The sequence below is a fragment of the Pangasianodon hypophthalmus genome, chromosome 12 (assembly GCF_027358585.1).
Source record: "Pangasianodon hypophthalmus isolate fPanHyp1 chromosome 12, fPanHyp1.pri, whole genome shotgun sequence".
In the NCBI taxonomy this organism is placed as follows: domain Eukaryota; kingdom Metazoa; phylum Chordata; class Actinopteri; order Siluriformes; family Pangasiidae; genus Pangasianodon; species Pangasianodon hypophthalmus.
The window spans coordinates 9052591-9068001 of record NC_069721.1 but is presented as its reverse complement, the minus strand read 5'-3'; the positions used below and the strand labels follow the sequence as shown (position 1 = coordinate 9068001).

At 38.9% G+C, this 15411-nt stretch overlaps 2 protein-coding genes across 3 annotated transcripts in view; one reads left to right on the top strand and one right to left on the bottom strand.

Annotated features, from left to right (window-relative positions):
- Window positions 1–1574: 1574 nt before the first annotated feature.
- Window positions 1575–5781, bottom strand: adprm (ADP-ribose/CDP-alcohol diphosphatase, manganese-dependent). 2 transcript variants are annotated; one of them, XM_034309073.2, is made up of 4 exons: window positions 5726–5773; window positions 4875–5479; window positions 3555–3677; window positions 1575–2056 (listed from the first exon to the last, which is right to left on the bottom strand). In XM_034309073.2, exons 2-4 carry the CDS (start codon window positions 5434–5436, stop codon window positions 1767–1769), a joined length of 975 nt encoding a protein of 324 aa, XP_034164964.1. In that variant the 5' UTR covers window positions 5437–5479; window positions 5726–5773; the 3' UTR covers window positions 1575–1766. The 2 variants fall into 2 exon arrangements, with proteins under 2 accessions (XP_034164964.1, XP_026770490.1); XM_026914689.3 differs by having other exon boundaries at window positions 4875–5781.
- Window positions 5782–8663: 2882 nt separating this feature from the next.
- The window catches only part of LOC113527142 (growth arrest-specific protein 7), a 40113-nt gene continuing 33365 nt past the window's right edge, over window positions 8664–15411 (top strand). Inside the window, exon 1 of the mRNA XM_026914686.3 lies at window positions 8664–9054. Coding sequence (XP_026770487.1) covers window positions 8875–9054 — 180 coding nt within the window. The 5' untranslated portion in view covers window positions 8664–8874. The remainder of the gene's footprint in view (window positions 9055–15411) is intronic.

Below are 15411 nucleotides of genomic sequence, written 5' to 3'. Positions count from 1 at the left end.
CTAAACCTTATAGATGTGAGCAGTCCTTATTAGGATGGCAAGTAATTCCTTGGTTGTTTGTACGGGCTATGCTAAATCAAATGGTGTTTATTTTAAATATTTTAAGTACTTCATGCCCATTTTTGAGAAACACGATTTCTGTTTTGAAAAGGGAATTGCAACATGTTGCAATGCTTTCTGGGCAAGTTTTACTGCTGACATGTACAGTTATGTTTTCTCGATACCAGTGTCATTTAATAAAAATCGCTTGGAATGATTAAGTATTGGAACAACAATGATGATGCAATGATAACAACTCTGCAAAGTAAATGATGGTGCAATTGATGAGGGCATGTTACAACAATAACGGAACTAGGGCTGGCTTCAACCAGAATGGTTGCAAGTGCTCTTAAAGATTAGCTGTAAACCTGCATCAGCTGATGAAAGTGGTTGTAATTGGGCTCTAATATTTCCAAGAGATCAGCATGATATTTTGGAGGTGGGTCTTTGGCAAAAGATAGACTTTATAGCCAATAACAGAAAGCCAGTGTAAACAAAATAATACCAGAGTACAGTAACATGATCTGACATTGACAACAACTCTTGACTGCCACATTCTGAATGATCTGTAACTTACTTAAAGACACAGAGACATTGCATTAATCTAGCTAGAAGTTATGAATGCATGTACTGCACTTGTTTGTCAGTGTCATGTACAAATAATGCTTTTTATTTTATACCAGGTTTTCGGATCAAATTACCAACATTACCAATTACCATCAGAAAATCTCTGGCAATATCCTCATTACAGTGTTTCATTTGTTTCTATAGTAACAGCTCATTCACAGAGACTCGTATGCACCACATAATCTAAGCCTAATGGTGTAGCGTTCTGTAAGGAGACTTACATTTAACATTTATGGAAGGAGTCTCCGGTGTCAGTGTTTTTTAAAACTCAGTATGAGTAAGTTAGGAAGTATTTTTGTTTTATTCACTTCAAAAGAGAGACAGAAGAGAGTCTGGTAAGGAAACGACTGTTTAGAGATTCTATAATGTAAGTTATAATAGGAATTTGTTTCATGGAGGTTCCACAACATTAAATAGAACTATAAACTGATAAACAGTATGACATGTCATTCTTTAATTAGTACAAAAAATGAATAGTGGGCAAGTTGCTGTGTTATAAAAGGAATAAATACTTTGGGACATGCAGGTTTAGGGAAATAAAGCTCTAAGCTTTGCATTGGGCCACATCATATCACCCCATCATTGATTCTTTTCCTATAATAGCACACCCCGAACTGTTTTATTTCTTAAGTAAAGACAAGCTACTAAAGTAAAGTAAAGTAAAGTAAAGCTGCTTGAGCAAGATGTGAACTGGCAACTTTGTGTAATGAAGTGAAGGTTTCACTTAATTATACCATTAATACCAATGGTTGCTACACAAAATAACACAATACATTATCAGAAAATACACATAAACAACCTATGTAGACATTTTTTATTTTATTAAAATATAATATTTTAATTAAATATTATATTTATTATTTTCTTCTTATTATTCACATCATTCAATATTCATACTTATAAAAATATAAATTAGTAAAATATTTATTCTGCACATAAAATACCTTAAGTTACAATATTCTTTAAGTGTTTCAGGATTTTTTTTTAAATATTTGCAATAAAATAATGATTTGATGAATGATTTGATGTCAGTTAAATAAATATTACAGTATAAGTATACACAAAAATATTTCTGCTATAGTAAACATATTTCCCTTGCCTCATCGATACATAAGCACTCTGTCCTTTATCCTCCCGTTACCTCTGAGGATCATCTTGTCCTCATATACATACACAGTGCCAAAAGCATCACAGTCTGGAGGCGTCTCAATAACCCCCTCCACCGTGAGGTGATGAATACCGGCTGAATCTACGCAGTAACCTCCATCATGGTCATGTCCAGCCATGAAACATACCACGCTTTTGTGAGACTGCAGAAGTGGAAGGATCTCATCAAAGTTCCATGCGAGACATATGGAGTCAGTGGAGTAGGGATGAACAGGAAGGTGACCTGCAAGAAGAAGGCAGGAAATAAAGGTCTCTGTAGAAGATTGTGGCAACTGGTAGAGTTTTGGTAGGTTAAATCAAGGAATGTGTACCCCATAAAATAAAGTTTGGTCTCTTTCTCTTGTCATCATCAACCTTTTATGAATAGCACAAACCATGTTATTTGACACATATATATAATCAGCTGTGCAGCAAATCTGAATCAACTGGAGATTTAGTTTCTCAGTAAATTAGAGCATTTTAGTTATTCAAGTGCTGTACTTTTTTTTTTTTTTATAGTACACAAGGTGAGCAAGGGGTCTAGCTATTAATAACCTAGTACTTTTCATCAGTAAGCATGGCCAAGAACTGCCTACTTTAACCGCACAAGGCCATTTGACTGAAAGTGAAATCAACCAATCACAGGCCTTTCCCATAGTCTGTCAGCAAATATATGAGAGTATGTCAGTTACTAATTTGCTGCAAATATAACTCTAATACTTTTGGGATGTCATAACCTTCTATTGACTATATCTTTCTTAAAAAAAAAACCCATAGTGTCACAATGTTCAGAAGCAGTGTGAATAGCCAATTAGAGTGCAGCCTTCATGATTCTGAGGCTTGTGGCCAATTAAGTGTACAATAACTATCACCAACTCTGTGAGTCTTGGGTGGAACATCTAAAGCCTGTCAACAAGAAAACAGTGTTTTGAGTCAATGAAAGAGAACCTCGTTGAAACCTCCCTCCAAAGTTGAGAAATGTTTAAATTCTATTTTCTTTGTTTTCAAGTGGACATGCTTTTGAGAACACTGATGTCATAGCATCAACCTCTGCATGCCCATTGTGGTTTTTGCAAGTGGTATCAATTTGTAATAGGACTCTGTTTATCATGGCTGCTGACCAGCTGGTCATTACTTTGGGTCTGTAATTTGTTATTTGATAATGTGTTTGCAACTTAATTTCACTGTGTTTTATTATTAAACCCTCAATGCGTAGGTGCCACAATATGATACACACAGTACTGCTCCTGAATCCACTGCTCCAGTGCTACAACCAATACTGCAAACAGAGATTTTGGATTAAACCCAAGGTGTAGTAAGCTACACCTCATTGTCAGTCCACATATATGAATCACTGTGTTTTGTCATTTTTTGTTGTTTTTTTTTTTTTTAAAGGATTTTGGCCAACTGCAACCCTGACCAGGATAAAAAAAAAATTGTTCGACATTTTCAAAAATATCTGTGTATATGTGGACGGGGCCTAAGGCTGAGACAACCAGTAACTTCAAGAACTACAAAAAAGGGTTGTTCTACATATAAAAATGAACCGAAGTGTACATAGCCTCAGAAATCAGAGGCTAAACATGCAGACAGACAGATAGAAACTAAGCTACTGCCTCTGGTGAACCCCCTGGCACAACTGTGAAACCTCAGAGCAATCCTTTCGATATAAATCATTCCTTTAAGAAAAGTGTTTGGGGTGTTTCCTAAAAATTTAGCAGAACTTGGAAAGCTATACTTACTCACAACCGTGACCTTTTCTCTTTTCTCATCAGCACTAGTCAACAATCTATCCAGCCAGTCGAGCTGATCTTGGCTGAATCCTCCGTTGAACTTCACAAACCTTCCATCCATCGGAAATAAGCCTGAAAAAATGTGCTTGTTATGTCACAAAGCTTTTTCAGACACCATCAGATACCAAGTTCGGATCAAGTGCATAAAAATTGGTGGTACTGGGAGAGACACCACCACAAAAAATAGAACTGGTTCACACCTTAAAATACTTTAAATATATGCTTTATAATGTTTGTACTTGCAACTTTGGAGTTAATGATCAAGTCATTTGTAAAGTAAAAAGACAATTGTGCTTAAGACCTGCTGGATCACACTTCATTTCAGTAATCTTGCTCAAAAGCTCCACCACCGTCATTTTTTGATAAATGGTAGGTTTCAACTACTGCCAATGTCGTTGCATCTGTTAAATACATTGCATCAGGTGGGAAAATCCAAGGTTTTAAGATCAGGATTGGAGGAGGGTTGGTAAGTAAAAACGGGAACTAGTCAGCAGACACTTCTGCTATGACTCTACGACTATGACTACTCTACTGCTATGACTATGTTAAAACCACAACAGAGAACCATCCTAGGAGTGCTGTGGAAAAGTGATATGTCTGTGTCTTTATGCAGTCACATGCCTGCTGTTTTGATTGGGTGAAGGACCCTGAATGATTAAGAGGGCTAACATATGGAGGGCCCCTGGAACATATGTCAGGCAATGGGCTCTAGAGAGGAACAACAGAAAAACATTCCCCTACACTCTCAGAAAAAAAAGCATTTGGGGTGTTTGTCAAGCGTTTGAGATAGACAGATACAAATTAATGGTATAAAGGTACACACATATTAATGGTTGTTGTTGTAACTCTCACGGCTGCTCCCATTAGGGGTTGTCACAGCGGATCATTGGTCCGCGTATTTGATTTGGCACAGTTTTTACGCCGGATTCCCTTCCTGACGCAACCCTCCCCAATTTTATTCGGGCTTGGGAGCACATGTATGAGGAAGAGGGCAGACAGCACTTTACTCTGAGTGATGCAGCACGAGCAGCAATTCAGAAAGATGTGCTGAATGGCTTCATGTGTCCCAGTGGAAGCACTGCTAGCCTTCACCCTCCCCTGATGGTAGCTGTCGTATGATAGGGAAAAAGTATTTAGTGGGTGGGAATGGGCAAATGATCTAATTCTGAGAAAATGGGATTTAAAAAAAAGCAGGGACTGTGGGAGTAGGGTAAGTTTTTCTGACAAGGCCTAAGATTTCTAGCATCAGCCTTAGAGCAGATCAGGTACCTGGAGGCTGATTAAGTTCCTCATTAGGATTGTGCTCCTTGATGAGCTCAAACGACTGACTGTACTTCTCACACGATTCCTCCCGGCCGATGATACTCAGATCATAACCGTCCAGGACCACAAATCTGAACTGGGGAGCAGGGCTGAAATGGTAAGCGTAGACCTGATCCATCCTGTCATCTCTCTCCTCTTCTCCTTTGACCTCACTGTTAAGAACAGAGGAGAACAGGGCACTCCTGGTGAAGTTATAGAACTCGTGGTTGCCCCACACATGATGAACCTGAGCTGAGCATCTGCTGAATTGATCCATCACCTTCCGCAAAGCTTTATCTGATGCACCGTGCTTGCTGTTGAAGCCGTCAATGATGTCTCCAAGCTGCAGGATGAAGCTGGGCTTCACTTCCTCTTCATTCCAGTGTCTGATGGCATTTCTCAGCAGGAGCAGGCTGTTCCTGTAATAACGCTTCCGGGTTCCGTGAAAATTATACCCGTCCTTTAAATCAGCGTACTGAATATCAGCAATCAAGCCGAACGTGAACGCAGGAGCCGCCTTGTCCTCCATCTGAGCTCTTCTCTGAGGTTTTGCGTTTAGATCACGGCAGAAACTTAAAAAAAATTGAAGTGCAGGTGAAAAGGTGGAAATGACCATATATGGAAAACAACATGCCGGCTGTACAAGCTGGATCATAAACAAACCTCAACTGCCATTGTATACACAACTATATTTACATTACCACTATATTATACTAATAGTACTAATACAGGCATGTTAGACAACACTAATTCAGAACAGGTTTCTACTTAAATAGGATGAAGTTTCGCGTTTATTCCGCGGTGAAACACTGACATACTCGCAATGACAGCTTCAGGTTCTTCTTCATGGAGTTTCTGCATTTAGCAATGAACACAACACTGCCACCTACTGGAACTGGAGTGAGTCTTACATCCGACAGCGCCAGTCAACTTCAACTCGAGTACTTGTGTAGCAAAGACGAGAGAAAAAAAAAAAACTGGTGCTAGTTATTCTACTCTAGTTTTCTAGAAGTTGAATAAGTTCACAACTACAACTATTTTATCACTGCACTATTGTGAAGTTGCCAGTGGGCGGTCCTACTACTCCTACTACTGGTTGCCATAGTAACATTTATCAGTAGGTGGCGCAACTACTTCCACGTTTGACAACAAACCAGTTTTTCTTGCTGCTAAAATTAAACATTGGGTTTATATATATATAAAATTCAACAGTGCACATATATAGGCATCATGTCATACCTGATGTAGGAGAAGCAGTGAAAGCCATCCATCTATTTTCTGTACTGTTTATCCTACCCAGGGTCGTAGGATAAACAGTATGGAGCCCTGGAAAGGGTGCCAACCCATCACAGGGCACAATCGCTCACACACATTCACACACTACAGACAATTTGGAAATGCTAATCAACTCCAGTGCATGTCTTTGGATTGGGGAAGGAAACCGGAGTACCTGGAGGAAACCCCTGAATCACGGGGAGAATGTACAAACTCCATACACACACACACAAGTTCAGGATCAAACCAGGGACACTAGCTGTGAGGCAACAGCACTACCCACTGTGCCACCTTAATACACAGTTATTCATCTGATTCACCTAGTTATTATTAAATAACTACTATGCATTCTTTTATTCATTTGGCAGATGCTTTTTATCTAAAGTATCTGATTTACAGTTGAGTTGAACAGAAGAGGTCTGAGGGCCTTGTTCAAGGGTCCAACAGTGGCAGCTTGACAATACCAGGATTTAAACTACGATAAGTACAAGCAATAGGAAAAATGTTAGAGCACCTATAAAATATCTGATTAGGAGATGAGGCTAGATCATGCTGCACTTCCACTTGGACATCATTTTCTTTTCCTTTTCACCTTGCACTTTTCATTTTCACGTTTCTTCATTGATCTTTGTAGGTCCTGGTCTCCCAATTCAGAATGCCAACATTGCTTAATAAAAAAATAATCACAACAAGGCCATCCAAGAAGCATGAATTTCTGTAGAAATTGCCCAGAAAAAGCCAACATCTGATGTCAGTTAATACATGTTATTTTTAACCCAACCAATTTCCCCAAATTGCTCAACCACAAGTGTACTGTTAGATACTTGTTTCTTTCGAGTTCGTATACTGTTTTACCACAAAGCCAATTTTCACATTGTTCAACCTTTGTTTTCTTCCCACACATTTTTTTTTCCCATCCTGAACTCTTTTTTGTTACTAATTGCTTATTTCTATAAAGAATAAGCTCCTGTGAAGAACATAGTGTTCTAACATAAGGTTACATTTATTCTTTGCGTTTGCACTTTAATTCAAAATAATTTATGAGTGAGGCAAAGACTTTGGGTGATTTAGAAGTCAGGTATACAGCGCTGCAGTGTGAGGATTACAACTCACAGCCTTCTGCTCACTAAATCTTAACCTTTAAGCTACAACCAGACAGTTCAGTGCCATTTAGTTAAACTACGGGTTCACAACCCATGTCCTGAAGTATCCCCTGTTCTGCACTTTTGAGCATTTCCCTGCTCTAACACACCCACTTCAACTCAGGAATGGCTCTTAGCCGATTAAAACATAACATAATTCTTCTGAGATGCCCGAGCATGCCCAGGGACCATCTCATAGTTAACTACTATGCTATCTCATAGTTAACTACTCCTACTTTACGTCACAGATAAGGAATTAGGAATTAGGAAATTCAACAACAACCACAACAACAACAACAATAATAATAATCATAATAATCCATACATCCATCATCTGTACCGCTTATCCTACACAGGGGAGCTTGAAGCCTATCCAAGTGGACTCTAGGCACAAGGCGGACGAAATCCTGGACAGGGTGCCAATCCATTGCAGGGCACAATCGCACACACACTCACACACCCATTCACACACTACAGACAATTTGGAAGAGCCAATCAGCCTACAGCGCATGTCTTTGGACTGGGAGAGGAAACCAGAGTAACTGGAAGAAACCCCTGAAGCACATGGAGAACATGCAAACTCCACACACACACACATGGCGGAGGCAGGATTCAAACCCCCAACCCCAGAGGTGTGAGGCACCATGCACCCCATAACAACAACAACAATAACAACAATTCTTCTTCTTCATCTTCATCTTCTTGGTAGTAGTACTAGTAGTAGTATTTTTTCAATATACAGTATAGCATCTGATAGAAAAAGATTTGTCATTATGATAATATAGTAATGAAAGTTCAAATCCACATACAACAATAAAGAAACTAATAGAATTTAAGAGAAATGAATATGTAAGATAGATGTTTGTTGCTTTTATTTATTAAAGGAACCTTATTACAATTTAATTATAATGATATAATTTGATTTTTTTTTTACTTTTAGTAAAATCTGGTCTGTGGAAAGCTTTCACACTTACAGCCATCACAAAACATGGTGCTTGTGTGCGCGTGCATCTGCACAGCACACGTGAGAGAGGTGTGAACGTCTGGCTGCTGCATTTACTGCCTTACTGCTCTATCCTGTCATGTGGCTAAATCCCAAAAGCTGATCCCTTCCCTGAGTAAGAGCACTACACCTGATATGGAATAATGTCCAGGAACCACATGTTGCTGTAGCCTATGCCAACTAAAAAAAAAAAAAAAAAAAAAAGTGTCAAAGGTTGCCATATAGGTGGCGTCCTACGTTGTTATACTGATACAGGAGTGTGCGGTTTGGGACGTGGCCAGTGGCTTCCCCACCCTACGTAGTGCACCATATGACCAATAGGGATGGAGTTTTGGGTTTACCGCGCGCGTGCTGCCAGAGGACCACATCTGCTCGGGATCCCTCAGCACTGGAGTGCAGTTTGTTCTGTCACAGGAGAGGAAACAGCTGTAAAGCGCAAGGTGGTAAAAACTTACAAGGTAAGAAGGAAGCGAAAAGGAGTAGTCGGATAGAAAGAAGAGAAAGTGGTTGACGGTGCTGAGTGCTCGCTTGGGGAAGTTAGTTTGTGATGTCGGGATCGCTGTGTCGGAGTTTGTACGCGTTCAGCGGCGAGCAGCACGAGCGCGGTTTGCGCTTCCAGCCCGGGGAGCTGATCCGCATCACGCGCGCGCTGCCCGGAGGCTGGTGGGAAGGAGAGAAGGATGGAATCACGGGATGGTTCCCTTCCAGTTACGTCCAAGTCGTGGAGGTAGGACTGCATGCATCTGGCAAGTCTTGATTTATAATAAACATTCCTCACTGTCTGCTCCTGTAACAAATCACTGCACTTTAAAGGGTCTCTCCTTGGAGAAGCTCAGTAGTAGTTCTTTAAAGAAGCCTAATTTCAGTAAGAAGCTCCAAAGGTGAATCTCCTAGTAGATCTTTCACACTTGGATCATGCCTCACTTGGATTGGACAAATGGATGCAAAAGTGTGAACTAGAGAAGTGCTTCTTTCTCAAAGTTGGGTCAGGGGACACCCAGAGGACCATTTATGTATGTATGTATGTATGTATTTATTTATTTAAAGGTGGTGGAAATCACTATCAAAATTATATTCATCATTGAGTTTTTATTTGAGTTTTATTAACCGCTTTGAATGGTCACTTGAACTGAATGGGTTTAATCTACACCACAGTGACTCCAAAACGAGTAAATATCATGTCAGCATGGACCTAATGCGTTCTGTCAGTAAAACGAATACAAGAGTCCAATAAGTAAATGAATATCATTGCACTCATTTAAATAATGAGCCTAATATTTAACAGATGGATTGTGTTCATGTAATCCGTCTGTACTTATTTCTGTAAGAGTTCCTGACTACAAATACTTTAAGAACTACTGAAACAGAGGCACGCTGAAAAAAAGGGAATATGTGGTCAGGCAGATTGAAGAGAATATATTACATATAGTTTACATAAAAATACGCAAAAAAAAAGTTTCTCATCAGAACGTGATTTCATTGCTTACACTAAACATAATTTAAACGTTTCTATTTACTAGATTGAATCATGTAGCACGAGCATGATCAATTCGTGTAGTATTAATGTAAACTAATTACATTTTGAAATCTCATGAGGATGTTGCAGAACTCCAGTCTCCAGGGTTCGAGCCTCAGTTCAGTGAGCGCACGGAGTTCAGAGTTTATTCAAGGCTTTGAAAATACATGATCAAATCTTGTTGAATGTATTAAAAGAAATTGTGTTAACGTTACTCAGTTCGGTCATGTGGAACCGATGTACACATTTGAATTCAGTCATTCAAGGAACTTTTTTTTTTTTTTTTAAATTTAGTCTATAAGTAGATTATAACAACCACAACTTTTTTTTGCGTACAACCATGACATAGTAGTTATACCTTGCTTGATACTTCTTTTTTGTTTTTCTAAAAATGTGGTACTCAAGAACATGAGTTAAAAAGTGCCGAGGTGGTGTGTCTGATTAAATAGTGATATTGAGCAGAATTGGCATATTGACCCACATCATCATCTGTCTATAAAGCTAAGCTGAGTAATACCTATATAATAAAACAGGAAACAAAGCCATGACCAGCCAGGGAAAGTAAACTTAAAACAGCACTCTTTAATGCAGGAATACTCAACTAAAACTTTTGAAGCACCAGTTACATAAAATTCCTTTCAAAGGTCTGGACTCTGAACAAACACAATATGGCCAAAAGTTTGTGAATATCTGACCATCACACCCATATGTGCTTGTTGAACATCCCATTCCAGATTTACTCCCCCCTTCTCCTGGGATGGTTTTCCAACTGCTCATGCAGTTGGCATTCCACTTCATCCTAAAGGTGTTCAGTGGGGTTGAGGTCAGGGCTCTGTGCAGGCCACACGAGTTCTTCCACTCCAATCTTGGCAAATCATGTCTTCATGGAGCTCGCTTTGTGCACAGGGGCATTGTTATGCTGGAACAGGTTTGAGCCAGTTCCAGTGAAGGGAAATTGTAATGCTACAGCATACAAAGACATTCTCTACAATTATGAGCTTCCAACTTTGAGGCAACAGTTTGGGGAAGAACCATATATGGGTGTGATGGTCAGGCTTCCACACACTTTTGACTATATAGTGTATCTATTTTGAATCATCATTAAAGATTCTGCTTTAATCTTCAGCTTTTTAAAAAAAAAAAAAAAATGTCATCACTTCACTAATTAGACAAGAGAGGGAAAACTGATGAAAGTTGAAAAGAGTCCCTTTCTCAATGAACTGCCTTCACCTAAATAATTTTTAAAAAGTCACAAGGATTTCATCTTAGGAAACTGGACTCACTGAACTACTGCCATTTTTTCATTCTGTTGTGGTACAGTATTTTTTCTCGTGCTCTATTCGATCCACACTTTGCTGGGTCCACATCCATTGACAGTTGACTGCCCGTGCTCTAATGGCACCATGGAGAACGGGACAGTATGTTGATCATTGTAACATTTTTTGTAAAGTTTTATGAAATCTGCAAAGTCAATTCATCCAATGCTATGCCTACGTTGTAAGATACTAGCCAGATCAAGACATAGCAAAGGTGCAAGTTTGCTGAATCTCCTATTGTTAAAAAGATGCGGTGGAAAATTCAAGCTGCAGACAAAGAGTTGTTTTGAGCCATTTCATTCAGTGTTCACTTCTGGAAAAGGACACAGATTACCCAACTGTGGCTTCTGGCTTCAACTCATCCATCCAGCAAGATTCTCCAGACAAAATCAGAGCTCAGATGTTTATGGTTCTATCTGATAACCACATTCCACAGCTTTTTCTCTCTGCCAGTACAGGTTCCTTGTCTAGATAAAGTGTCACAAAATGTATTAGGCTTCTACAAACCTTGAGTTCCTTTGAGTTTTTCTTATGTATGTTTGGTCAGTTACAATAAAATGACTGTAGCCAGACAAATCATGTCTTTACGAAAGATTAGGATGCTTCTTTATCTATCATGGTAATCACACTAGTAGTGTTACATTTAGAACCAACAGTTCACAATAAGTTGTAAAGAAAAACCACATTTATCCAACTGCTTCAGGAGATCTACTACCACACGTAATTTAGTCTTAACACACATGGCTTTAATATTCAGTCACTGCTGGATTAACTGGATCATTTGTGTGACCTTCAAGAGGACCATGATGTAAAGTACACAGCTAAAAGGAGACTTAATTCATGGCGAATCTGGTCTGCTGACACATTCTGAGAATTCACAGGGCTTTGTATTTAAGATGTTGCAAGAGTCAGTTCTGTTTCGAACTAAGTGTTGATTGTTTGTAGTGAAATGATGTGATCAAAAGGGAACTTTGCTATCATCATCAGTTATGGCTAAGATGCATGGATACCACATTTTCACAGAGGAACTGTGATGAAAATTAGAAAATGAACAAAAACGAGAACAGAAACAGTAAACCATACTCTAGAAGCTGGCAATGTTTAGGCACAACTATACTCACTTAAAGGCATGTGTCCTGTCTTTAACAAGGACTTCAGATTAGTACACAAAAAAAAACAAAAAACAGCTATGTTGTTATTTTCATGGTAAAACCACATGGTATATCAGACTTACCCTTTCTGCAGCTACCCAGTCTTCATCAGTTTAAAACCTTTAGGGGTTCTTTAGTTGCCCTTTGTGCGGAATCCTTAAAGTATTTATGTAGAACTCTATAACATAGTGTTTATCTATCTAGTTCAGAACTCTTTTAGGAAGCTAACAACACATACCTATACAAAGAACCCCTTGAAGAACGCTTTTTCTTTGTGGAGTTAATGGTTTATATGTAATGAATAAAACATGATGGGGAACATAATCAACACCAGGGAGATAGCCATGGAGAGGAGTTACTTTTACCACCCTAAGGTTGATTATTTTTCAGTATCAGTGTGTCCCAGAGCAATTTGCCAACGATTCTAAATTTTATTTTCTCAAGTTCTAGTTTCTGTCTCTTGAAGTTAATCAAAAAACAATGCAGCTTGTCGTGTTTCCCAGAAACCACAAAATGCAAAGTCGTCTATCCCGAGGACTATCCTGTGTCTCCTTACAGAAAACTTTAAACAGAATTTTTTGTTAGCGCTGAGGTGTAATGTACGTTAACTACTTTCATGCAGAGATATAACGAAGACCTCGTGTGTATCTCTGATTTGAAATGGCACTGTGCAATGACTGTGGCAGACTATCATCTGGGCACAGCTGAGTTCACTGCAGCTTTCATTAATCTGACAGGAACATAGGAAATGTTCTGAAGGCCATGAAAAGGAAAATGACAAACTTGATGCAGTCATGATGCCAAGTGACTAATTATCTCTATTAGAGAACAAAGTGCAGCAGATTGCATAGCAACTACGGCTGCGAAAGCATCAACAAGTTCCATTGAATTAGAGGCAAACTCTAATTCAGCCTATCCAAATGGGTGAATGAAAAGACCTTCATGGTACATTAAGTAAAGAAATCAGTATTCGCTGCTTTACATTTAAATATACTGTAAGCTGCAGTAGGAGTACTATGAGGTATTTGGATGAAATGTAATCAAGAATGTCAAAGCAATTCCCATGGGGGTGCCTGGGAATATTTTACATGTTTGGCTTCCATGCAGGATAACTTAGAACATCTGGAAGTTAGTCCCACAGCATCACATCTGGCCAAACCAAAACAATGTCCACCAAAGCTAGGCTGTGAGTGCAGCATCCTTTTCTAGATTGTCGATTTTCTTTGTGTGTGTTGTAGGCTTGGAAATTCACACCTCTCATTCTCTCCATTACCCTACACATGAGTCATGGATCCTATGTTAAGTAATTCTTAGATATGGAAAGTATGCTCCATGCCCCTCTTGCTCAAAACCATACAGGAATTGTGCAGTGCAGTGCAGACACATTACAAGAGTCATTATGTCCTCACCACAGTGCGTCTGCAGGGCTAGTGCTTAACATGGTCCTGTTAACCATGGCAGCCAGTGGAAGTTCTGTTATTAGCTCACTGTTTGTACAACATCTTTCTGAAAGCCAGGCTTTCAGAAAGAAAGCCTTTGTGTTAGAAGGGGAACTTGGTGAGGTTGGCCTAGGTAGGAAATCCATAACCACATCGTGGAAATATCCAGAGTGAAGGTCACAGGCTTGTCAGAAAAGACCCACCTAATACAAGCCAAAGTGATGAAACATGTAAACGAATAATAGGAAACAGACACTTCCCTGGTCAACACATGCTGACCTGAATCTTCTGCCTGCAAGTGTCAAATAAAATATTGTCAGCTAGTAATCTGCTCCAGGGACTGAGCTTTCCCTAAAATTGGATTTGAGTTCCTGGCTGACTGGAATAAACTATTTAGCGTAAGTGATAGTACAGCAGAAACAATGTTCACACAGACATTCTTTATGATCCAGAAACTGTTTTCTTTATTTACGTGTGTTCCTCCTTTATTTCTTCACTTTCCTATTTTAAGCCAAAAGTTATATACCAGAAAAGTATTGTTTGCCATGTCTGCTAATGATACTGTAGTAATGGTTTCGAACTAGGAAGTAGAATTTTACGTGGCGAACACAGACAAGTGGCGCGATACACACAGTGAAACGTCCCAGTGTGGTTACAGGAAATATAAGCACTCTTGGAACACCTCTCGACCAATCAAATTAGTGGACTGGAACTAACTGTTGTATAAAACATAAATAACATAATTATTTAGTTTGTATCATTCTGCTTGTCTGTGTCGCTAAATAAACTTCTAATTCTAGCAATAGTTTGTTATATTGAAACCGTTACTATGGTCAGTCAGTGTGTGTGTTGCATGGCAACATGCAATGCTCTAGCCAGTTGTGGCTTCTTTGGGAACTATTTTCAATGGTGGAACAAAAATAAACAAAATATTTGTCTGAAATGTCAGTTACTTGATCTTATGTTCTCATTTACGAAACTGTTATATCCCCTCTAAGGTAATATCCCCTCTGCCCTATCGTCTCATGCCGAATCACAGCAGTTCTGATATTCAGTACAACAGCACTCTTGCTTGTGCAATTTTACTTAATTATACAGCATGTTGCTGAGCTCCTCATGCTGGTTGACCCAAACATGATCTTTTTGTGCAGATGTTGGGATCATGGTCATGGAACATCATGTGCTGTGTGCATGGGTCATGTTAACAGATCTCTGTTTGGCTCAGGAACGACTGACTCACTCAGGCATGAGGAACGAGCATGCTGCATAAGGACTTTTCTGTAAATCTCTGTTGAAATTTGTAGTTTGGTTTAATGCAACTCTGGATTAGAGAGATAACAGTGACTCAGTCGTTTACAGTAAAACGGCTGAAAAGACTAAAATAAAATTTCTGCAGCTAAGTTCATTCTTGTATAACAATCATTTAAAATAATAAGATTTTTAATATAAAAGTATTGATTTTTCTATAGAAAAGAAGTAAATCTAATGTAAGATATTGTTTTATTTCCATAGCATATTTATAGTTATAGTTATGCATGTACGATTTTATCTGGTCAATCTTAGTGACCACAAACACTGTTAGAGAGCTCTGTCTTTGTCTCCATGGAAATGATGTAAATAATAACTGTTTACTGTTGCCATGTCTCTAAAAATGGAAAGCTC